The sequence below is a fragment of the Oncorhynchus mykiss genome, chromosome 26, assembly GCF_013265735.2.
Source record: "Oncorhynchus mykiss isolate Arlee chromosome 26, USDA_OmykA_1.1, whole genome shotgun sequence".
Taxonomy (NCBI): domain Eukaryota; kingdom Metazoa; phylum Chordata; class Actinopteri; order Salmoniformes; family Salmonidae; genus Oncorhynchus; species Oncorhynchus mykiss.
Genome location: NC_048590.1, coordinates 39,566,840 through 39,591,850, shown reverse-complemented (window position 1 = coordinate 39,591,850; position 25,011 = coordinate 39,566,840). Strand labels below are relative to the sequence as shown.

The 25,011-nt window shown below is 41.5% G+C and overlaps 1 protein-coding gene across 3 annotated transcripts in view; it reads right to left on the bottom strand.

The window, feature by feature from the left end:
- LOC110506127 (protein unc-13 homolog C) overlaps nucleotides 1–25,011 on the bottom strand; it is a 223,531-nt gene that overhangs the window by 6,922 nt on the left and 191,598 nt on the right. For all 3 annotated transcript variants that reach the window (XM_036964589.1, XM_036964590.1, XM_036964591.1), the window contains 3 exons: nucleotides 23,990–24,137; nucleotides 13,040–13,132; nucleotides 5,334–5,493 (listed from right to left, as the gene is read on the bottom strand). In XM_036964589.1, coding sequence (XP_036820484.1) covers nucleotides 5,334–5,493; nucleotides 13,040–13,132; nucleotides 23,990–24,137 — 401 coding nt within the window. The remainder of the gene's footprint in view (nucleotides 1–5,333; nucleotides 5,494–13,039; nucleotides 13,133–23,989; nucleotides 24,138–25,011) is intronic.

Genomic DNA, 25,011 nt, shown 5'->3' with positions numbered 1-25,011 from the left:
TGTTTGTATCTGTATTGTTGTCTATCAGATGTTTGAAATGTGTTTTTATCTGTATTGTTGTCTATCAGTTGTTTTAAAAGTGTTTTCATCTGTATTGTTGTCTATCAGATGTTTTAAATGTGTTTTCATCTGTATTGTTGTCTATCAGTTGTTTTAAATGTGTTTGTATCTGTATTGTTGTCTATTAGATGTTTTAAATGTGTTTTTATCTGTATTGTTGTCTATCAGATGTTTTAAATGTGTTTGTATCTGTATTGTTGTCTATCAGATGTTTTAAATGTGTTTGTATCTGTATTGTTGTCTATCAGAGGTTTTAAATGTGTTTTTATCTGTCTTGTTGTCTATCGGATGTTTTAAATGTGTTTTTATGTGCATTGTTGTCTATTAGATGTTTTAAATGTGTTTGTATCTGTATTGTTGTCTATCAAATGTTTTAAATGTGTTTCATCTGTATTGTTGTCTATTAGATGTTTTAAATGTGTTTGTATCTGTATTGTTGTCTATCAGATGTTTTAAATGTGTTTCATCTGTATTGTTGTCTATTCGATGTTTTAAATGTGTTTGTATCTGTATTGTTATCTCAGATGTTTAAATGTGTTTTTATCAGATGATTTAAATGTGTTTTTTATCTGTATTCTTGTCTATCAGATGTTTTAAATGTGTTTGTATCTGTATTGTTGTCTATCAGATGTTTGAAATGTGTTTTATATCTGAATTGTTGTCTATCAGATGTTTTAAATGTGTTTTTATCTGTATTGTTGTCTATCAGATGTTTTAAATGTGTTTGTATCTGTATTGTTGTCTATCAGATATTTTAAATGTGTTTTTATCTGTATTGTTGTCTATTAGATGTTTTAAATGTGTTTTTATCTGTATTGTTGTCTATCAGATGTTTTAAATGTGTTTGTATCTGTATTGTTGTCTATTAGATGTTTTAAATGTGTTTTTATCTGTATTGTTGTCTATCAGATGGTTTAAATGTGTTTGTATCTGTATTGTTGTCTATCAGATGTTTTAAATGTGTTTCATCTGTATTGTTGTCTATTAGATGTTTTAAATGTGTTTGTATCTGTATTGTTATCTCATATGTTTAAATGTGTTTTTATCAGATGTTTTAAATGTGTTTTTATCTGTATTGTTGTCTATCAGATGTTTTAAATGTGTTTGTATCTGTATTGTTGTCTATCAGATGTTTGAAATGTGTTTTTATCTGTATTGTTGTCTATCAGTTGTTTTAAATGTGTTTTCATCTGTATTGTTGTCTATCAGATGTTTTAAATGTGTTTTCATCTGTATTGTTGTCTATCAGTTGTTTTAAATGTGTTTGTATCTGTATTGTTGTCTATTAGATGTTTTAAATGTGTTTTTATCTGTATTGTTGTCTATCAGATGTTTTAAATGTGTTTGTATCTGTATTGTTGTCTATCAGATGTTTTAAATGTGTTTGTATCTGTATTGTTGTCTATCAGATGTTTTAAATGTGTTTGTATCTGTATTGTTGTCTATCAGAGGTTTTAAATGTGTTGGTATCTGTATTGTTGTCTCAGATGTTTAAATGTGTTTTTATCTGTATTGTTGTCTATCAGATGTTTTAAATGTGTTTTTATCTGTATTGTTGTCTATTAGATGTTTTAAATGTGTTTGTTGTCTATTAGATGTTTTAAATGTGTTTTTATCTGTATTGTTGTCTATCGGATGTTTTAAATGTGTTTTTATGTGCATTGTTGTCTATTAGATGTTTTAAATGTGTTTGTATCTGTATTGTTGTCTATCAAATGTTTTAAATGTGTTTCATCTGTATTGTTGTCTATTAGATGTTTTAAATGTGTTTGTATCTGTATTGTTATCTCAGATGTTTAAATGTTTTTATCAGATGTTTTAAATGTGTTTGTATCTGTATTGTTGTCTATCAGAGGTTTTAAATGTGTTTTTATCTGTATTGTTGTCTATCAGATGTTTTAAATGTGTTTGTATCTGTATTGTTGTCTATCAGATGTTTGAAATGTGTTTTTATCTGTATTGTTGTCTATCAGATGTTTTTAAATGTGTTTTTATCTGTATTGTTGTCTATCAGATGTTTTAAATGTGTTTTTATCTGTATTGTTGTCTATCAGATGTTTTAAATGTGTTTTTATCTGTATTGTTGTCTATTAGATGTTTTAAATGTGTTTTTATCTGTATTGTTGTCTATCAGATGTTTTAAATGTGTTTCATCTGTATTGTTGTCTATTAGATGTTTTAAATGTGTTTGTATCTGTATTGTTATCTCAGATGTTTAAATGTGTTTTTATCAGATGTTTTAAATGTGTTTGTATCTGTATTGTTGTCTATTAGGTGTTTTAAATGTGTTTGTTGTCTATTCGATGTTTTAAATGTGTTTGTATCTGTATTGTTGTCTACCAGATGTTTAAATGTGTTTGTATCTGTATTGTTGTCTATTCTATGTTTTAAATGTGTTTTTATCTGTATTGTTGTCTATCAGATGTTTTAAATGTGTTTGTATCTGTATTGTTGTCTATTAGATGTTTTAAATGTGTTTGTATCTGTATTGTTGTCTATCAGATGTTTTACATGTGTTTTTGTCTGTATTGTTGTCTATCAGATGTTTTAAATGTGTTTGTATCTGTATTGTTGTCTATCAGATGTTTTAAATGTGTTTTTATCTGTATTGTTGTCTATCAGATGTTTTAAATGTGTTTTTATCTGCATTGTTGTCTATCAGATGTTTTAAATGTGTTTGTATCTGTATTGTTGTCGATCAGATGTTTTAAATGTGTTTGTATCTGTATTGTTGTCTATCAGATGTTTAAATGTGTTTGTATCTGTATTGTTGTCTATCAGATGTTTAAATGTGTTTGTATCTGTATTGTTGTCTATTCGATGTTTTAAATGTGTTTTTGTCTGTATTGTTGTCTATCAGATGTTTTAAATGTGTTTTTATCTGTATTGTTGTCTATCAGATGTTTTAAATGTGTTTTTATCTGTATTGTTGTCTATCAGATGTTTTAAATGTGTTTTTATCTGTATTGTTGTCTATCAGATGTTTTAAATGTGTTTTTATCTGTATTATTCTCTATCAGATGTTTTAAATGTGTTTGTATCTGTATTGTTGTCTATCAGATGTTTTAAATGTGTTTTTATCTGTATTGTTGTCTATCAGTTGTTTTCTTTGGTACAATGAAAAATAGAAAGAAAAAGAAGTGCATGTATTTGCAGATGGTGTTCGTGTTGACATTGATCTCGGTCAGTGGACGCTGCCATTAAAAGAGCACCAGAGACCACATAGGCACTACAGATGATCCCTCTCTCTCTCTGACGGCACTTCACAGACATCTGGCTCACTATCATAAACACAGTGAGAGGATTGGATGCAGCTGATAGTCAAACCCTGTCGGCATCCCAAATGGCACCCTATTCCCTATGTAGTGCACTACTTTTGACCAGGGCATGGTACAAAACAGAAAACACCTGCTCTTTCTATGACATAGACTGACCAGGTGAAAACTATGATCCCTTATTGATGTCACCTGTTAAATCCACTTTGACCAGTGTAGATGAAGGGGAAGAGACAGGTTAAAGAAGGATTTTTAAGCCTTATTGAGACATGGCTTGTGTATGTGCCAATGGGCAAGACAACATAATTAAGTGCCTTTGAATTGGGTATGGTAGTAGGTAGCACTGGTTTGAGTGTGTCAAGAACTGCAACGCCGCTGGGTTTTTCAACAGTTTCCGGTGTGTATCAACAATGGTCCATCACCCATAGGACATCAAGCCAAATGTGGGAAGCATTGGAGTCAACATGGGCCAGCATCCCTGTGGAACCCTTTCGACACCTTGCAGAGTCCATGCCCCGACAAATTGAGGCTGTTCTGAGGGCAAAAGCAATGCAACTCAATATTAGGAAGGTGTTCCTAATGTTTAGTACACTCGGTGTAAAATAAATAGGATGCTTTTGGGACACAGCCTCCACATTGTGCTTTAAATGCAGCTGGCTCAGTATCAGACAGACAGTGGTACAGCTGCATAGATAAACCATTCACTCTATCTCAGCCCTCCCTCTATTCTCACTATTCAAATAACTGAAATGTCTCTTTTTTTCATTTTTAAAAGCACTTCATGATCTCATTACTTTCTGCTATCATGCTGGATAAAAGCGCTTCCAGTTTCATTTGTAACCTTTTCCAAACGTTTTGACAGTGAGCACTGCAGGTGTCTACATTCCCACTATGTAGCAAATACTATACTACTGGAGGAGCAACACTCCTGGCACAACCAAGACACACATAACTGAAGACAAAAAACAGGATTAGGTTGTTTGCTTAGACAATAAAGCAGACTTACTATCAGAATGTTTAATTGTACATCAGACTTCCTTTAGACAATAAAGCCGACATACTTTAGACAATAAACCAGACTTATTACCAGAATTTTTATTGCACATCAGACTTACTATCAGAATGTTTAATTGTACATCAGACTTACTTTAGACAATAAACCAGACTTACTTTAGATAATAAACCAGACTTACTTTAGACAATAAACCAGACTTACTTTAGATAATAAACCAGGCTTACTTTAGACAATAAACCAGACTTACTTTGGACAATAAAGCAGACTTACTTTGGACAATAAACCGGACTTACTTTAGACAATAAACCAGACTTACTTTAGATAATAAACCAGACTTACTTTAGACAATAAACCAGACTTACTTTAGACAATAAACCAGGCTTACTTTAGACAATAAACCAGACTTACTTTGGACAATAAACCAGACTTACTTTGGACAATAAACCAGACTTACTTTAGACAATAAACCAGACTTACTTTAGATAATAAACCAGACTTACTTTAGATAATAAACCAGACTTACTTTAGACAATAAACCAGGCTTACTTTAGACAATAAACCAGACTTACTTTGGACAATAAACCAGACTTACTTTGGACAATAAACCAGACTTACTTTAGACAATAAACCAGACTTACTTTAGACAATAAACCAGACTTACTTTAGACAATAAACCAGACTTACTTTAGACAATAAACCAGACTTACTTTAGATAATAAACCAGACTTACTTTAGAAAATAAACCAGGCTTACTTTAGACAATAAACCAGACGTACTTTGGACAATAAACCAGACTTACTTTGGACAATAAACCAGACTTACTTTGGACAATAAACCAGACTTACTTTAGACAATAAACCAGACTTACTTTAGACAATAAACCAGGCTTACTTTAGACAATAAACCAGACTTACTTTGGACAATAAACCAGACTTACTTTGGACAATAAACCAGACTTACTTTAGATAATAAAGCAGACTTACTATTGGAATGTTTCGTTGTACTTTGGTGACCAATTGTTGTTCTTGGTCTTGGTGGTGAACTTGCGTTTCTTGTCGGCGAGGTGCGGCCCAACCGCATTCACCTCCACGAACGGTCGGAACATGGCATTGGTCTGCCAGCTTAGGTTGTTGACCCCCACCACTGGAGAGAAATGACAGAGACACATCAATCAATAAAAAATATGTCAATCAATCAGTTGATCAGTCAATCAATCAGTCAATCAAATCATCCATCCATGCACACATCGATCCACCCACTCACCCACCCATATCCATCCATCCACGATGCAAACTGAAATAGGATACTTGTTATAAAATCAATGGTCCATGTACTTTTAAATAAAACACTTGTTCTAAAACTACTGGTCATTGAGTATGAGTCACTCAGGCTGCATTTACACAGGCAGCCAAATTTTGAAATAGTTTTCAAAAATGTATCTTTTGGCCAATTATATCAACTCTGAAAAAGATCTGATGTGACTAGTGTTCTGTAAAATAAGGTTTTAACTGCTGGTCTCTGACTGACTAGTGTTCTGTAAAATAAGGTTTTAACCGCTGGTCTATGTCTGACTAGTGTTCTGTAAAATAAGGTTTAATCCGCTGGTCTCTGTCTCTGTCTGACTAGTGTTCTGTAAAATAAGGTTTAGACCGCTGGTCTCTGTCTGACTAGTGGTCTGTAAAATAAGGTTTAAACCGCTGGTCTCTGTCTGACTAGTGTTCTGTAAAATAAGGTTTAGACCGCTGGTCTCTGTCTGACTAGTGTTCTGTAAAATAAGGTTTAATCCGCTGGTCTCTGTCTCTGTCTGACTAGTGTTCTGTAAAATAAGGTTTAGACCGCTGGTCTCTGTCTGACTAGTGTTCTGTAAAATAATGTTTAAACCACCGGTCTCTGTCTCTGTCTGACTAGTGTTCTGTAAAATAAGGTTTTAACTGCTGGTCTCTGTCTGACTAGTGTTCTATAAAATAAGGTTTAGACCGCTGGTCTCTGTCTGACTAGTGTTCTATAAAATAAGGTTTAGACCGCTGGTCTCTGTCTGACTAGTGTTCTGTAAAATAAGGTTTTAACCGCTGGTCTATGTCTGACTAGTGTTCTGTAAAATAAGGTTTAATCCGCTGGTCTCTGTCTCTGACTGACTAGTGTTCTGTAAAATAAGGTTTAAACCGCTGGTCTCTGACTGACTAGTGTTCTGTAAAATAAGGTTTAATCCGCTGGTCTCTGTCTCTGACTGACTAGTGCTCTGTAAAATAAGGTTTAAACCGCTGGTCTCTGTCTCTGACTGACTAGTGTTCTGTAAAATAAGGTTTTAACCGCTGGTCTCTGTCTCTGACTGACCAGTGCTCTGTAAAATAAGGTTTTAACTGATGGTCTCTGTCTGACTATTGTTCTGTAAAATAAGGTTTAACCGCTGGTCTCTGTTTGACTAGTGTTCTGTAAAATAAGGTTTTAACCAATGGTCTCTGTCTGACTATTGTTCTGTAAAATAAGGTTTTAACCGCTGGTCTCTGTCTGACTAGTGTTCTGTAAAATAATGTTTAAACCACTGGTCTCTGTCTCTGTCTGACTAGTGTTCTCTAAAATAAGGTTTTAACCGCTGGGCTCTGTCTGACTAGTGTTCTGTAAAATAAGGTTTAAACCGCTGGTCTCTGACTGACTATTGTTCTGTAAAATAAGGTTTTAACCGCTGGTCTCTGTCTCTGTTTGACTAGTGTTCTGTAAAATAAGGTTTAAACCGCTGGTCTCTGACAGACTAGTGTTCTGTAAAATAAGGTTTTAACCACTGGTCTATGTCTCTGTCTGACTAGTGTTCTGTAAAATAAGGTTTAAACCGCTGGTCTCTGACTGACTATTGTTCTGTAAAATAAGGTTTTAACCGCTGGTCTCTGTCTCTGTTTGACTAGTGTTCTGTAAAATAAGGTTTAAACCGCTGGTCTCTGACAGACTAGTGTTCTGTAAAATAAGGTTTTAACCACTGGTCTATGTCTCTGTCTGACTAGTGTTCTGTAAAATAAGGTTTAAACCGCTGGTCTCTGACTGACTAGTGTTCTGTAAAATAAGGTTTTAACCACTGGTCTATGTCTCTGTCTGACTAGTGTTCTGTAAAATAAGGTTTAAACCGCTGATCTCTGTCTGACTAGTGTTCTGTAAAATAAGGTTTTAACTGCTGGTCTCTGTCTGACTAGTGTTCTGTAAAATAAGGTTTAAACCGCTGGTCTCTGTCTCTGTCTGACTAGTGTTCTGTAAAATAAGGTTTAGACCGCTGGTCTCTGTCTGACTAGTGTTCTGTAAAATAATGTTTAAACCACCGGTCTCTGTCTCTGTCTGACTAGTGTTCTGTAAAATAAGGTTTTAACTGCTGGTCTCTGTCTGACTAGTGTTCTATAAAATAAGGTTTAGACCGCTGGTCTCTGTCTGACTAGTGTTCTATAAAATAAGGTTTAGACCGCTGGTCTCTGTCTGACTAGTGTTCTGTAAAATAAGGTTTTAACCGCTGGTCTATGTCTGACTAGTGTTCTGTAAAATAAGGTTTAATCCGCTGGTCTCTGTCTCTGACTGACTAGTGCTCTGTAAAATAAGGTTTAAACCGCTGGTCTCTGTCTGACTATTGTTCTGTAAAATAAGGTTTAATCCGCTGGTCTATGTCTGACTAGTGTTCTGTAAAATAAGGTTTAATCCGCTGGTCTCTGTCTCTGACTGACTAGTGCTCTGTAAAATAAGGTTTAGACCGCTGGTCTCTGTCTGACTAGTGTTCTGTAAAATAAGGTTTTAACCGCTGGTCTATGTCTGACTAGTGTTCTGTAAAATAAGGTTTAATCCGCTGGTCTCTGTCTCTGACTGACTAGTGTTCTGTAAAATAAGGTTTAAACCGCTGGTCTCTGACTGACTAGTGTTCTGTAAAATAAGGTTTAATCCGCTGGTCTCTGTCTCTGACTGACTAGTGCTCTGTAAAATAAGGTTTAAACCGCTGGTCTCTGTCTCTGACTGACTAGTGTTCTGTAAAATAAGGTTTTAACCGCTGGTCTCTGTCTCTGACTGACCAGTGCTCTGTAAAATAAGGTTTTAACTGATGGTCTCTGTCTGACTATTGTTCTGTAAAATAAGGTTTAACCGCTGGTCTCTGTTTGACTAGTGTTCTGTAAAATAAGGTTTTAACCAATGGTCTCTGTCTGACTATTGTTCTGTAAAATAAGGTTTTAACCGCTGGTCTCTGTCTGACTAGTGTTCTGTAAAATAATGTTTAAACCACTGGTCTCTGTCTCTGTCTGACTAGTGTTCTCTAAAATAAGGTTTTAACCGCTGGGCTCTGTCTGACTAGTGTTCTGTAAAATAAGGTTTAAACCGCTGGTCTCTGACTGACTATTGTTCTGTAAAATAAGGTTTTAACCGCTGGTCTCTGTCTCTGTTTGACTAGTGTTCTGTAAAATAAGGTTTAAACCGCTGGTCTCTGACAGACTAGTGTTCTGTAAAATAAGGTTTTAACCACTGGTCTATGTCTCTGTCTGACTAGTGTTCTGTAAAATAAAGTTTAAACCGCTGGTCTCTGACTGACTAGTGTTCTGTAAAATAAGGTTTTAACCACTGGTCTATGTCTCTGTCTGACTAGTGTTCTGTAAAATAAGGTTTAAACCGCTGATCTCTGTCTGACTAGTGTTCTGTAAAATAAGGTTTTAACCACTGGTCTATGTCTCTGTCTGACTAGTGTTCTGTAAAATAAGGTTTAAACCGCTGATCTCTGTCTGACTAGTGTTCTGTAAAATAAGGTTTTAACTGCTGGTCTCTGTCTGACTAGTGTTCTGTAAAATAAGGTTTAAACCGCTGGTCTCTGTCTCTGTCTGACTAGTGTTCTGTAAAATAAGGTTTTAACTGCTGGTCTCTGTCTGACTAGTGTTCTGTAAAATAAGGTTTAAACCGCTGGTCTATGTCTGACTAGTGTTCTGTAAAATAAGGTTTAAACCGCTGGTCTATGTCTGACTATTGTTCTATAAAATAAGGTTTAAACAGCTGGTCTATGTCTGACTAGTGTTCTGTAAAATAAGGTTTTAACTCCTGGTCTCTGTCTGACTAGTGTTCTGTAAAATAAGGTTTTAACCGCTGGTCTCTGACTGACTAGTGTTCTGTAAAATAAGGTTTAAACAGCTGGTCTCTGTCTGACTAGTGTTCTGTAAAATAAGGTTTTAACTGCTGGTCTCTGTCTGACTAGTGTTCTGTAAAATAAGGTTTTAACTCCTGGTCTCTGTCTGACTAGTGTTCTGTTAAATAAGGTTTTAACTCCTGGTCTCTGTCTGACTAGTGTTCTGTAAAATAAGGTTTTAACTCCTGGTCTCTGTCTGACTAGTGTTCTGTAAAATAAGGTTTAAACCGCTGGTCTCTGTCTCTGTCTGACTAGTGTTCTGTAAAATAAGGTTTAAACCGCTGGTCTCTGTCTGACTAGTGTTCTGTAAAATAAGGTTTAAACCACTGGTCTCTGTCTGACTAGTGTTCTGTAAAATAAGGTTTAAACCACTGGTCTCTGTCTGACTAGTGTTCTGTAAAATAAGGTTTAATCCGCTGGTCTCTGTCTCTGTCTGACTAGTGTTCTGTAAAATAAGGTTTAGACCGCTGGTCTCTGTCTGACTAGTGTTCTATAAAATAAGGTTTAGACCGCTGGTCTCTGTCTGACTAGTGTTCTGTAAAATAAGGTTTTAACCACTGGTCCTTTTCTGACTAGTGTTCTGTAAAATAAGGTTTAATCCGCTGGTCTCTGTCTCTGACTGACTAGTGTTCTGTAAAATAAGGTTTAAACCGCTGGTCTCTGTCTGACTAGTGCTCTGTAAAATAAGGTTTAAACCGCTGGTCTCTGTCTCTGACTGACTAGTGTTCTGTAAAATAAGGTTTTAACCGCTGGTCTCTGTCTCTGACTGACCAGTGCTCTGTAAAATAAGGTTTTAACTGATGGTCTCTGTCTGACTATTGTTCTGTAAAATAAGGTTTAAACCACTGGTCTCTGTCTGACTAGTGTTCTGTAAAATAAAGTTTTAACCACTGGTCTCTGTCTCTGACTGACTATTGTTCTGTAAAATAAGGTTTTAACCGCTGGTCTCTGTCTGACTAGTGTTCTGTAAAATAATGTTTAAACCACTGGTCTCTGTCTCTGTCTGACTAGTGTTCTCTTAAATAAGGTTTTAACCGCTGGGCTCTGTCTGACTAGTGTTCTGTAAAATAAGGTTTAAACCGCTGGTCTCTGACTGACTATTGTTCTGTAAAATAAGGTTTTAACCGCTGGTCTCTGTCTCTGTTTGACTAGTGTTCTGTAAAATAAGGTTTAAACCGCTGGTCTCTGACTGACTAGTGTTCTGTAAAATAAGGTTTAAACCGCTGGTCTCTGTCTCTGACTGACCAGTGCTCTGTAAAATAAGGTTTTAACTGATGGTCTCTGTCTGACTATTGTTCTGTAAAATAAGGTTTAAACCACTGGTCTCTGTCTGACTAGTGTTCTGTAAAATAAAGTTTTAACCACTGGTCTCTGTCTCTGACTGACTATTGTTCTGTAAAATAAGGTTTTAACCGCTGGTCTCTGTCTGACTAGTGTTCTGTAAAATAATGTTTAAACCACTGGTCTCTGTCTCTGTCTGACTAGTGTTCTCTAAAATAAGGTTTTAACCGCTGGGCTCTGTCTGACTAGTGTTCTGTAAAATAAGGTTTAAACCGCTGGTCTCTGACTGACTATTGTTCTGTAAAATAAGGTTTTAACCGCTGGTCTCTGTCTCTGTTTGACTAGTGTTCTGTAAAATAAGGTTTAAACAGCTGGTCTCTGTCTGACTAGTGTTCTGTAAAATAAGGTTTAAACCGCTGGTCTCTGACTGACTAGTGTTCTGTAAAATAAGGTTTTAACCACTGGTCACGTTCTGACCTTAGTTCCTTTTTTTTGTCTTTTGTTTTAGTATGGTCAGGGCGTGAGTTGGGTGGGTTGTCTATGTTAGTTTGTCTATGATTTTCTATTTCTGTGTTTTGGCCTGGTATGGTTCTCAATCAGAGGTAGCTGTCAATCGTTGTCCCTGATTGAGAACCATATTTAGGTAGCCTGTTTTCCATTGTGTTTTGTGGGTGGTTGTTTCCTGTTTAGTGTTTTTGTTTCACCTTTCAGGACTGTTTGTTTGTCGTGTTTGTTGTTTAGTCTAGTGTTGCATATTTCATGAAATAATATGAACACTTACCACGCTGCACCTTGGTCCTCCTCTCCTTCCCCAGACGACAAGAGTTACAGAATCACCCACCAAAAAAGTACCAAGCAGCGTGGTGTCGGGCAGCAGCGATCTCAGGACTCCTGGACATGGGAGAACGTTTTGGACGGCAAGGGTTGCTACACATGGGAGGAGATCCTGGCTGGAAGTGACCGCCTCCCATGGGAACAGGTGGAGGCAGCCAGGAGAGCGGAGGCAGCAGGTAATGGGAGCCAGCGCTTCGAGGGAACACGGCTGGCAAGGAAGCCCGAGAGGCAGCCCCAAAGATTTCTTGGGGGGCGGCACACGGGCAGTGTGGCTAAGTCAGGTAGGAGACCTGAGCCAACTCCCCGTGCTTACCGGAGAGCGAGAGGGACCGGGCAGGCACCGTGTTATGCCGTGAGGCGCACGGTGTCCCCGGTGTGTGTGCATAGCCCGGTGCTGTACGTTGCAGTGCCTCGTATTGGCCGGGCTAGAGTGGGCATCGAGCCAGGTGCCATGAATCCGGCTCAGCGCATCTGGTCGCCAGTGCGTCTCCTCAGGCCTGTGTACATGGCACCAGCCTTACGCATGGTGTCCCCGGTTCTCCAGCACAGCCCAGTGCGGGCTATTCCACCTCGACACACTGGCCTGGCTACGGGGAGCATTCGGACCCCAGTCCGAGGTCGCGGCGAGGGTCGCCGCTCTTAAGAGGCCACGGAGGCGGTTAAGGAGGCGGTGAAAGACTATGCTAGAGTGGGGTCCACGTCCCGCGCCTGAGCCGCCACCACGGACAGACACCCACCCAGACCCTCCCCTATAGGTTCAGGTTTTGCGGCCGGAGTCCTCACCTTTTGTTTTAGTAAGGTCAGGGCGTGAGTTGGGTGGGTTGTCTATGTTAGTTTGTCTATGATTTTCTATTTCTGTGTTTGGCCTGGTATGGTTCTCAATCAGAGGCAGCTGTCAATCGTTGTTCATGATTGAGACCATATTTAGGTAGCCTGTTTTCCATTGTGTTTTGTGGGTGGTTGTTTCCTGTTTAGTGTTTTTGTTTCACCTTTCAGGACTGTTTGTTTGTCGTGTTTGTTGTCTTGTCTAGTGTTGCATATTTCATTAAATAATATGAACACTTACCACGCTGCATATTGGTCCTCCTCTCCTTCCCCAGACGACAACCTTTACACTCTGTCTCTGTCTGACTAGTGTTCTGTAGTATAGGGTTTCAAGTAGGACGTAGTGTAGCAGCAGTCTATTTGATAATGACCACAGCTTAACATTAGCCTACAACTACATCCAACTATCCATGTTCCTCCCAGTGGTTCCTCTTTGAACATTACAGGTATGAATAGATTTGACTACGAATGATAAATTGTTGTTGTAATGTTCTTATCTAAGGGGTAAAGTGAGGTTTAATTGTTTCACAGTTTCAGCTTTCCTCCTCTGTGTGTTTGTGTACAGGAATAGCATGTGCGAGTGCTGGAATGGCATGTGCGAGTTCTTGAGTGTCTCACCCTTCACGTTGACTTTGTGCTCTCCAGTGCCAGGGTGAGAGATGAGATCCACCTGCATGGACACCTCCCCCACGGAGCTGTCGGTAGACTGACCTGCAGACCAACAATACAACACTACCGTCAGAGAGAGAGAGAGAAGGAGAGATAGATAGACACCTCCCCCATGGAGCCATTGGTAGACTGACCTGCAGAACAACACAACACAACACTATTGTAAGAGAGAGAGAGAGGAGGAGGAAGAGAGAGAGAGAGAGAGAGGAGGAGGAGGAGGAGAGAGAGAGGAGGTCGGAGGAGAGAATGAGAGGAGGAAGGAGGAGAGAGAGCACATTGAGTCCTCACCTGGAGATCACCATAAAAGACTACCGTCAGAGAGAGAGAGGAGAGAGGAGGAGAGAGAGGGATAGAAAGAGGGGAAGAGATGAGGAGAGTGAGAGAGAGAGGAGGAGTGAGAAAGGGAGAGAAAAGAGACAGTGAGAGAGAGAATCATCACCTACAATGACCTGCTAGTCATCACAACCACATGTTGTAGGAGAGTCAGAGGGGAGATTCAGAGAGAGAGAATAGGAGAGACAGAGAGAAAGAAAAGGAGAGACAGAGAGAGAAGAGAGAGAGAGAGAGAAAAAAGGAGAGAGAGAGAGTGAGAGAAAAGGAGAGAGAAAGAAAAAGAGAAACACAGAGAGAAAAGGAGAGACAGAGAGAAAGAAAAGGAGAGACAGAGAGAGAAGAGAGAGAGAGAGAAAAGGAGAGCGAGAGAGAAAAGGAGAGCGAGAGAGAAAAGGTGAGAGAGAGAGAGAAAAGGAAGAGAGAGAGAAAAGGCGAGACAGAGAGAGAAAAGGAGAGACAGAGAGAGAAAGGGATAGAGAAAGGGAGAGACAGAGAGAGAGAAAATGAGAGAGAGAGAAAAGGAGAGACAGGGAGCGAATAAAGGTGAGACAGAGAGTCAAAAAGACAGAAACACTGCATCTCAAATAAGGTTACACACACACACTGATCCAGAAAGGTAGAGGAGAAACCCCTGTGGTAGTGACTGAAACATTAACTGCAACATGGAGTGAATGACTCACTCCACTTCCTCCTGTGTCACTCTGAGAAGTAGGGATCTCTGGAAACCAGTGACAAAAGAAAAACAAGCTACAGAGAAAACAAAACAACACATGGAGCTGTAGATAAATGCATTAAGCTCTGAGTAAAAGAACAGAACAGAATGGAACAGAAGTACACACACACACACACACACACACACACACACACACACACACACACACACACACACACACACACACACACACACACACACACACACACACACACACACACACACACACACACACACACACACACACACACACACACACACACACACACACACACACACACACACACACACACACAGGTAATGCAAAGTGCTGCCCTAAACAGAGACTCCAAACATTTAGGACCACTACCCTCTCTGGAGCAGAGAGAACAAAAATACATTAAATATGGAGGTGCACTCAATGACAGACCCAGGAGGGAGAAAGGGAGAGAGCGGGGGTGAAAGAGAGGGAGAGAGACATAGAGATGAGGAGTGGGGGTAAGAGAAAGAAAGAGAGTGATAGAGATGAACAAGAGAGAGGTGGAGGAGAACAGCCAGACAGACAGAACATCCAGACATGGGGGTGGTAACATAGACAGAACAGTCAGACATGGGGGTGGTAACATAGACAGAACATCCAGATGTGGGGGTTGTAACATAGACAGAACAGCCAGACATGGGGGTGGTAACATACACAGAACAGCCAGACGTGAGGGTAGTAACATAGACAGAACAGCCAGATGTGGGGGTTGTAACATAGACAGAACAGCCAGACATGGGGGTGGTAACATAGACAGAACATCCAGACATGGGGGTGGTAACATAGACAGAAGAGCCAGACGTGGGGGTAGTAACATAGACAGAACAGCCAGACGTGGGGGTAGTAACACAGACAAAACAGCCAGACTTGGGGGAAGTAACATAGACAGAACAGCCAGACACAGGGCCAGACGTGGGGGTAGTAACATAGACAGAGGGCAAGATGTGGGGGTAGTAACACAGACAGAACAGACAGACGTGGGGGTAGTAACATAGACAGAACAGCCAGACGTGGGGGTAGTAACACAAACAGAACAGCCAGGCGTGGGGGTAGTAACACAGACAGGACAGCCAGACGTGGGGGTAGTAACACAGGCAGAACAGCCAGACGTGGGAGTAGTAACATAGACAGAACAGCCAGATGTGGGGGCAATAACATAGACAGAAAAGACAGACGTGGGGGTAGTAACACAGACAGAACAGACAGACGTGGGGGTAGTAACACAGACAGAACAGCCAGGCGTGGGGGTAGTAACATGGACAGGACAGCCAGACGTGGGGGTAGTAACACAGGCAGAACAGCCAGACGTGGGGGTAGTAACATAGACAGAACAGCCAGATGTGGGGGTAATAACATAGACAGAACAGCCAGACGTGGGGGTAATAACATAGACAGAGGGCAAGATGTGGAGGTAGTAACACAGACAGAACAGCCAGACATGGGTGTAGTAACACAAACATAACAGCCAGACGTGGGGGTAGTAACACAGACAGAGGGAAAGATGTGGGGTTAGTAACACAGACAGAGGGAAAGATGTGGGGGTAGTAACACAGACAGAACAGCCAGATGTGGGAGTAATAACATAGACAGAAAAGTCAGACGTGGGGGTAGTAACACAGACAGAACAGCCAGACGTGGAGGTAGTAACACAGGCAGAACAGCCAGACATGGGGGTATTAACACAGGCAGAACAGCCAGACGTGGGGGTAGTAACACAGGCAGAACAGCCAGACGTGGGGGTAGTAACACAGACAGAGGGCAAGATGTGGGGTTAGTAACACAGACAGAGGGAAAGATGTGGGGGTAGTAACACAGACAGAACAGCCAGATGTGGGAGTAATAACATAGACAGAAAAGTCAGACGTGGAGGTAGTAACACAGGCAGAACAGCCAGACATGGGGGTATTAACACAGGCAGAACAGACAGACGTGGGGGTAGTAACACAGGCAGAACAGCCAGACGTGGGGGTAGTAACATTGACAGGACAGCCAGACGTGGGGGTAGTAACACAGGCAGAACAGCCAGACGTGGGGGTATTAACACAGACAGAGGGCAAGATGTAGGGGTAGTAACACAGACAGAACAGCCAGATGTGGGGGTAATAACACAGGCAGAACAGCCAGACATGGGGGTAGTAACACAGGCAGAACAGCCAGACGTGGGGGTAGTAACACAGGCAGAACAGCCAGACGTGGGTGTAGTAACACAGACAGAGTGCAAGATGTGCGGGTTGTAACACAGACAGACCAGCCAGATGTGGGGGTAATAACATAGACAGAAATGCCAGACGTGGGGGTAGTAACACAGACAGAACAGACAGACGTGGGGGTAGTAACATAGACAGAACAGACAGACGTGGGGGTAGTAACACAGGCAGAACAGCCAGATGTGGGGGTAGTAACATTGACAGGACAGCCAGACGTGGGGGTAGTAACACAGGCAGAACAGCCAGACGTGGGGGTATTAACACAGACAGAGGGCAAGATGTAGGGGTAGTAACACAGACAGAACAGCCAGATGTGGGGGTAATAACACAGGCAGAACAGCCAGACATGGGGGTAGTAACACAGGCAGAACAGCCAGACGTGGGGGTAGTAACACAGGCAGAACAGCCAGACGTGGGGGTAGTAACACAGACAGAGGGCAAGATGTGCGGGTTGTAACACAGACAGACCAGCCAGATGTGGGGGTAATAACATAGACAGAAATGCCAGACGTGGGGGTAGTAACACAGACAGAACAGACAGACGTGGGGGTAGTAACATAGACAGAACAGACAGACGTGGGGGTAGTAACACAGGCAGAACAGCCAGACGTGGGGGTAGTAACATTGACAGGACAGCCAGACGTGGGGGTAGTAACACAGGCAGAACAGCCAGACGTGGGGGTATTAACACAGACAGAGGGCAAGATGTAGGGGTAGTAACACAGACAGAACAGCCAGATGTGGGGGTAATAACACAGGCAGAACAGCCAGACATGGGGGTAGTAACACAGGCAGAACAGCCAGACGTGGGGGTAGTAACACAGGCAGAACAGCCAGACGTGGGGGTAGTAACACAGACAGAGGGCAAGATGTGCGGGTTGTAACACAGACAGACCAGCCAGATGTGGGGGTAATAACATAGACAGAAATGCCAGACGTGGGGGTAGTAACACAGACAGAACAGACAGACGTGGGGGTAGTAACATAGACAGAACAGACAGACGTGGGGGTAGTAACACAGGCAGAACAGCCAGACGTGGGGGTAGTAACATTGACAGGACAGCCAGACGTGGGGGTAGTAACACAGGCAGAACAGCCAGACGTGGGGGTATTAACACAGACAGAGGGCAAGATGTAGGGGTAGTAACACAGACAGAACAGCCAGATGTGGGGGTAATAACACAGGCAGAACAGCCAGACATGGGGGTAGTAACACAGGCAGAACAGCCAGACGTGGGGGTAGTAACACAGACAGAGGGCAAGATGTGCGGGTTGTAACACAGACAGACCAGCCAGATGTGGGGGTAATAACATAGACAGAAATGCCAGACGTGGGGGTAGTAACACAGACAGAACAGACAGACGTGGGGGTAGTAACATAGACAGAACAGACAGACGTGGGGGTAGTAACACAGGCAGAACAGCCAGACGTGGGGGTAGTAACATTGACAGGACAGCCAGACGTGGGGGTAGTAACACAGGCAGAACTGCCAGACGTGGGGGTATTAACACAGACAGAGGGCAAGATGTAGGGGTAGTAACACAGACAGAACAGCCAGATGTGGGGGTAATAACACAGGCAGAACAGCCAGACATGGGGGTAGTAACACAGGCAGAACAGCCAGACGTGGGGGTAGTAACACAGGCAGAACAGCCAGACGTGGGGGTAGTAACATTGACAGGACAGCCAGATGTGGGGGTAGTAACACAGGCAGAACAGCCAGACGTGGGGGTATTAACACAGACAGAGGGCAAGATGTAGGGGTAGTAACACAGACAGAACAGCCAGATGTGGGGGTAATAACATAGACAGAAAAGACAGATGTGGGGGTAGTAACACAGACAGAACAGCCAGACATGGGGGTAGTAACACAGACAGAACAGCCAGATGTGGGGGTAGTAACACAAACAGAACAGCCAGACGTGGGGGTAGTAACACAAACAGAACAGCCAGATGTGGGGTAGTAACATAGACAGAACAGCCACACGTGGGGGTATTAACCCAGGCAGAACAGCCAGACGTGGGGGTAGTAACATAGACAGGACAGCCAGACGTGGGGGTAATAACACAGGCACAACAGCCAGACGTGGGGGTAGTAACACAGGCAGAACAGCCAGGCGTGGGGGTAGTAACACAGGCAGAACAGCCAGACGTGGGGGTAGTAACATAGACAGAGGGCAAGATTTGGGGGTAGTAACATACTGTAGACATATTTGTACTGTTGTCTGTGTGTCTGTTGTGTCATTAACAGCCTAGTTGATACGATGTCTAATCAATATGTTGCCAAACAAGCAGAGGCTATTAGGAGGAGCTGATGAAGGGAGAGGGAGAGAGAGAGGGAGAGAGAGAGAGAGGGAGAGAGAGAGAGAGAGAGAGAGAGAGCGGGAGAGAGGGGGAGAGAGAGAGAGAGGGGGAGAGAGAGAGAGAGAGAGCGAGAGAGAGGGAGAGAGAGAGAGAGAGCAGGAGAGAGGGGGAGAGAGAGAGAGAGGGAGAGAGACAGAGAGAGAGAGAGAGGGAGAGAGAGAGGGAGAGAGAGAGAGGGAGATGGAGAGAGAGAGGGAGATGGAGAGAGAGAGAGGGAGCGAGAGAGCTGATGAATGGATCCTGATTAGGGAGGGGGATATCACGACAACACAATTAAGACCTGGAACAGGGGAAATCAACACGCTAACAACCAATACATTTTGAGTCAGTTGGAAACAGTTTTTTTTAATGTCCCAATACCTTGGCATCGGGTCTATGAACTGACATATAAAACAACAATTGACTCATCAAGTCATTAGTTTCAATTTAAGCTACTATATAAAATACTTGCTACAAAAACAATCTCAATATGTGGGGCATTGAACAGTCATCCTTGTGCAGACTCTGTCACGAGGAAACATAATCAATAGAATATATTTTCTGGTACTGTCTATCTGTGGCTTGCTTTTGGAGTCAGGTCCAGGAATGATTGTTATGTCATTATATCAGGGTTCAGATGGAACTGCAAACTGTATTGTTAGGGGATCTGAAAAAAACCCATCAGTCAATGAGAAATATCATTCTAGTCTTTTTAGTACAATATCAGTAGAAATGTTCTACATCAGCGTAAAATGGAGGGATTTATTGCAAAAGGAAATTTTAAAATGGCGTTATACTGGGAAAGATGGGTTGTTCTGTGGACAACGGAGGGTTGGAGTTAAGATCAGAATGAATGGTGGATTGGCCGCTGTGGGTGAAAATCCAGCACTTAATATATGTATAATTATTTAACTACAGGTACTGTAGATGTGAGTTAAAATAGTTGTAGCAGTAGAATATTTATTGTCCGTTAGTTTACTCCAATCAGGTTAGGATGATAGGATCGCTAGTATACTCCAATCAGGTTAGGATGGTAGGATCGCTAGTTTACTCCAATCATGTTAGGATGATAGGATCGCTAGTATACTCCAATCATGTTAGGATGGTAGGATCGCTAGTTTACTCCAATCAGGTTAGGATGGTAGGATCACTAGTTTACTCCAATCATGTTAGGATGGTAGGATCGCTAGTTTACTCCAATCATGTTAGGATGGTAGGATCGCTAGTTTACTCCAATCATGTTAGGATGGTAGGATCGTTAGTTTACTCCAATCAGGTTAGGGATGGTAGGATTGTTAGTTTACTCCAATCAGGTTAGGATGGTAGGATCGTTAGTTTACTCCAATCAGGTTAGGATGGTAGGATCGCTAGTTTACTCCAATCAGGTTAGGATGGTAGGATCGCTAGTTTACTCCAATCATGTTAGGATGGTAGGATCGCTAGTTTACTCCAATCATGTTAGGATGGTAGGATCGTTAGTTTACTCCAATCAGGTTAGGATGGTAGGATCACTAGTTTACTCCAATCAGGCTAGGGATGGTAGGATTGTTAGTTTACTCCAATCAGGTTAGGATGGTAGGATCATTAGTTTACTCCAATCAGGTTAGGATGGTAGGATCGCTAGTTTACTCCAATCAGGCTAGGGATGGTAGGATCGTTAGTTTACTCCAATCAGGTTAGGATGGTAGGATCGCTAGTTTACTCCAATCAGGCTAGGGATGGTAGGATCGTTAGTTTACTCCAATAAGGTTAGGGATGGTAGGATGGGAAGTATATTAAATGATCTAGTGTTCAGCGAAAAAAACAACACAATGTCAAATACAGGTAGCCTAGTCAAATACAGGTAGCCTAGTCAAATACAGGTAGCCTAGTCAAATACAGGTAGCCTAGTCAAATACAGGTAGCCTAGTCAAATGCGAGAATTCCAGTACTGGTCCGTATGTAGCCAAATGTAGTTGCTGCTCATTCCGTTGGATAGAAAATTGCTTAATGGTTAAAAAAAGTAATAAAAGGCAGAACCGCGTCCATAGAGACACATACCAGCTCTACTAGTAGTACTGCTACTACCAGCAGTACTACACCTGCACCTGTCGACGACACAAGTTGCTCTGCTTCCACAAGCACATCCAATGGATACACACACACGATAGCATACGCAATATGCAGACACGTACACATGGATTTTGTACTGTATATACAATTGAAGTCAGAAGTTTATATACACCTTAGCCAAATACATTTAAACTCAGTTTTTCACAATTCCTGACTTGTAACTGTTTTAGGTCAGTTAGGATCACCACTTTATTTTAAGAACGTGAAATGTCTGAATAATAGTAGAGATAATGATTTATTTCAGCCTTTATTTCTTTCATCACATTCCCAGTGGGTCAGAAGTGTACATACACTCAATTAGTATTTGGTAGCATTGGCTTAAAATGGTTTAACTTGGGTCAAGCAATTCGGGTAGCCTTCCACAAGCTTCCCACAATAAGTTGGGTGAATTTTGGCCCATTCCTCCTGACAAAGCTGGTGTAACTGAGTCAGGTTTGTAGGCCTCCTTGCTCAAAAACGCTTTTTCAGTTCTGCCCACAAATGTTCTATAGGATTGAGGTCAGGGCTTTGTGATGGCCACTCCAATACCTTGACTTTGTTGTCCTTAAGCCATTTTGCCACAACTTTGGAAGTATGCTAGGGGTCAATGTCCATTTGGAAGACCCATTTGTGACCAAGCTTTAACTTCCTGACTGATGTCTTGCGATGTTGCTTCAATATATCCACATAATATTCCTTCCTCATGACGCCATCTATTTTGTGAAGTGCACCAGTCACTCCTGCAGCAAAGCACCCCCACAACATGCTGCTGCTATCCCCGTGCTTCACAGTTGGGATGGTGTTCTTCGGCTTGCAAGCCTCCCCCTTTATCCTCCAAACATAACGATGGTCATTATGGCCAAACAGTTCTATTTTTGTAGGATTTTGTGCGAAAAGTATGATCTTTGTCCCCATGTGCAGTTTGGCTTTTTTATGGCGGTTTTGGAGCAGTGGCTTCTTCCTTGCTGAGCGGCCTTTCAGGTTATGTCGATATAGGACTCGTTTTACTGTGGATATAGATCCTTTTGTACCTGTTCCCTCCAGCTTCTTCACAAGGTCCTTTGCTGTTTTTCTGGGATTGATTTGCACTTCTCGCACCAAAGTACATTAATCTCTAGGAGACAGAATGCGTCTCCTTCCTGAGCTGTATGACAGCTGCGTCGTCCCATGGTGTTTATACTTGTGTACTATTGTTTGTACAGATGAACAGGGTACCTTCAGGCATTTGGAAATTGCTCCCAAGGATGAACCAGATTTGTGAAGGTCTACAATTTTATTTCTGAGGTCTTGGGTGGTTTCCATCATTTTCCCATGATGTCAAGCAAAGAGGCACTGAGTTTGAAGGTAGACCTTGAAATACATCCACAGGTACACCTCCAATTGACTCAAATGATGTCAATTAGCCTATCAGAAGCTTCTAAAGCCATAACATAATTTTCTGGAATTTTCCAAACTGTTTAAAGGCACAGTCAACTTACTGTATGTAAACTTCTGACCCACTGGAATTGTGATACAGTGAATTATAAGTGAAATAATCTGCCTGTAAACAATTGTTGGAAAAATTACTTGTGTCATGCATTAAGTAGATGTCCTAACCGACTTGCCAAAACTATGGTTTGTTAACAAGAAATTTGTGGAGTGGTTGAAAAACTATTCCACCCTAAGTGTATGTAAACATGTATTTTTAATAAATGTATTGTAATGTATGTTTGTGGCAGGCTTACAATGATGGCAAAAAACAACATTTGAGAGTGTGCTGACCCTGGTGCTAGAGGGGGTTGAATGTTTGAAGGGGTACGGGACTATAAAAGGTTTGGGAACCACTGCCCTAGATAGACCATCAGGTAGCTCTACTCTGTTAATTAAGAAAACAGAAAACCTACACTTCCACAGAGACACAGTAAAACACAGCATGGAACGGGGACAGATAGAGAGACAGAGAGAGAGCGACAGAGAGAGAGAGTGACAGAGAGAGAGAGACAGAGAGAGAGAGCGACAGAGAGAGAGCGACAGAGAGAGAGAGCGACAGAGAGAGAGAGCGACAGAGAGAGAGCAACAGAGAGAGAGAGCGACAGAGAGAGATTGAGTGAGAAAGAGAGAGATTGAGTGAGAAAGAGAGCGAGAGTGACAGAGAGAGAGAGCAAAAGAGAGTGAGTGAGAAAGAGAGAGAGAAGCAAGAGTAAAATAGAAAGAGAAAGGGATTGAAGGAGGCAGTAGATGAAAAATGCAATTACTGCAATAACCATCTCACACGGTAAACTGAAGAGAAACCAAGCTGACATGGAAAAACACTGCAGCACACTGTAAGAGAAGCAAGGATAACTATCACAGGGTCACAGGAGGTTGGTGGCACCTTAATTGGGGAGGACGGGCTCATAGTAATGGCTGTAATGGAATAAATGGAGTGGTATCCAGCTCATCAAACACATGATACAATTCCCCTCATCCCATTCCAGTCATCAATTTGAACCGTCCTCCCCTAACCAGCCTCCTGTGAGCAGGGTTAGGAAGTTAACTGAAATTCAAATTCCAATTTCCATCAATGCTTCTCTATGAGAAAGAATGGAATTGGAATTTCCTCCTGAATTGACTGAAATGGAATTGACTTAATTGACCTTAGGGTGCATATACTAGCGGAAGTTTCCTTATCTTGAGAGGTTTGGATGCATATCTACTAGCTCAGTGTCCTTATCTTGAGAGGTTTAGGATGCATATCTACTATCTCAGTGTCCTTATTTTGAGAGGTTTGGTTGCATATCTACTAGCTCAGTGTTTACATTGAGAGGTTTGGGTGCATATCTAGTAGCTCAGTGTTTACATTGAGAGGTTTGGGTGCATATCTACTAGCTCAGTGTTTACCTTGAGAGGTTTGGGTGCATATCTAGTAGCTCAGTGTTTACCTTGATAGGTTTTAGTGCATATCTAGTAGCTCAGTGTTTACCTTGAGAGGTTTGAGTACATATCTAGTAGCTCAGTGTTTACCTTGAGAGGTTTGGGTGCATATCTAGTAGCTCAGTGTTTACCTTGAGAGGTTTGTGTGCATATCTACTAGCTCAGTGTTTACCTTGAGAGGTTTGGGTGCATATCTACTAGCTCAGTGTCCTTACCTTGAGAGCTTTGGGTGCATATCTACTAGCTACGTGTTCTTATCTTGAGAGGTTTGGGTGCATATCTACTAGCTAAGTGTTCTTACCTTGAGAGGTTTGGGTGCATATATACTTCTTGATCAAGGCATCAGTAGGCTGTGTGTAAAGGCTCAGAGCGTATTTGAGGGACTTGAGGTCAGGGCTCTTCTCAAGGAACGTCTTCTTCAGACCGTTTCCTCCGGCGTGGAAATATTGCTACGGAAAAGAGAGAGAGCGAAAGGAAAAAAGAAAGAATGAAAGCCAGAGCCACTTTATTCACTGTCTTCAGTCTTCAGACCAGAAGGAGAACAGACAGAGTCAGTACATTTAGCCTGCTTGTCTGTCCCGTAAAACAAAAATGCTGTATATGTATGTTAAAAGACTCCAGAGTGGCGCAGCGGTCATAATTGTCCCAGCGTTGTCCGGGTTATTAGGGGAGGGTTTTGTCTGGGTAGACCGTCATTGTAAAAGAAGAATTTGTTTTTAACTGACTTGCCTAGTTAAATAAAGGTACAATTTAAAATTTAAAATATATGCAGACAGACAGATCCTTTTTCTTTTCTGGGATAGTCACCTGTTGAAGTGTCCTGGAGGTAGGACTACTTTTTTAGAATTGTCCCCCCAGTTGAGCACCTGGTTACCCTTTTTGTTAAAGCTGGGCTGAAGTTTACTTGGGTAAGCCTTCATTCACTATATTCCTTTTAATGTTGGTTCCTCAGATCAGATTGAAAACATACATGTTCTTTAAGTCTTCTGACCAGACTGACCGTATAGGAGACTGTGTGGGAGAGATAATAAGCATGTTTGCTTATGTAACAGCTGTCAAACTGCTTGTATAACAATACATCTTCCTCCCTCCTAAAGTCTGCTACTTGATCTCAGGTCCTCTGTCTTGCAAACACTCGACAACACCTGAGCCAGCTACACCACTGAAAAAGCTAGCAATTCAAGGCATTTCAATCTGAGGAGTGAGGTTACCAATAAAACTTGGGTACACTCAGACCAGATAGAACACGTACAGAGTTAATGTACTTTTCACATCTTCAGACCAGACTGTGTGGAAGACTGTGTGGGAGAGGTAATAACTATG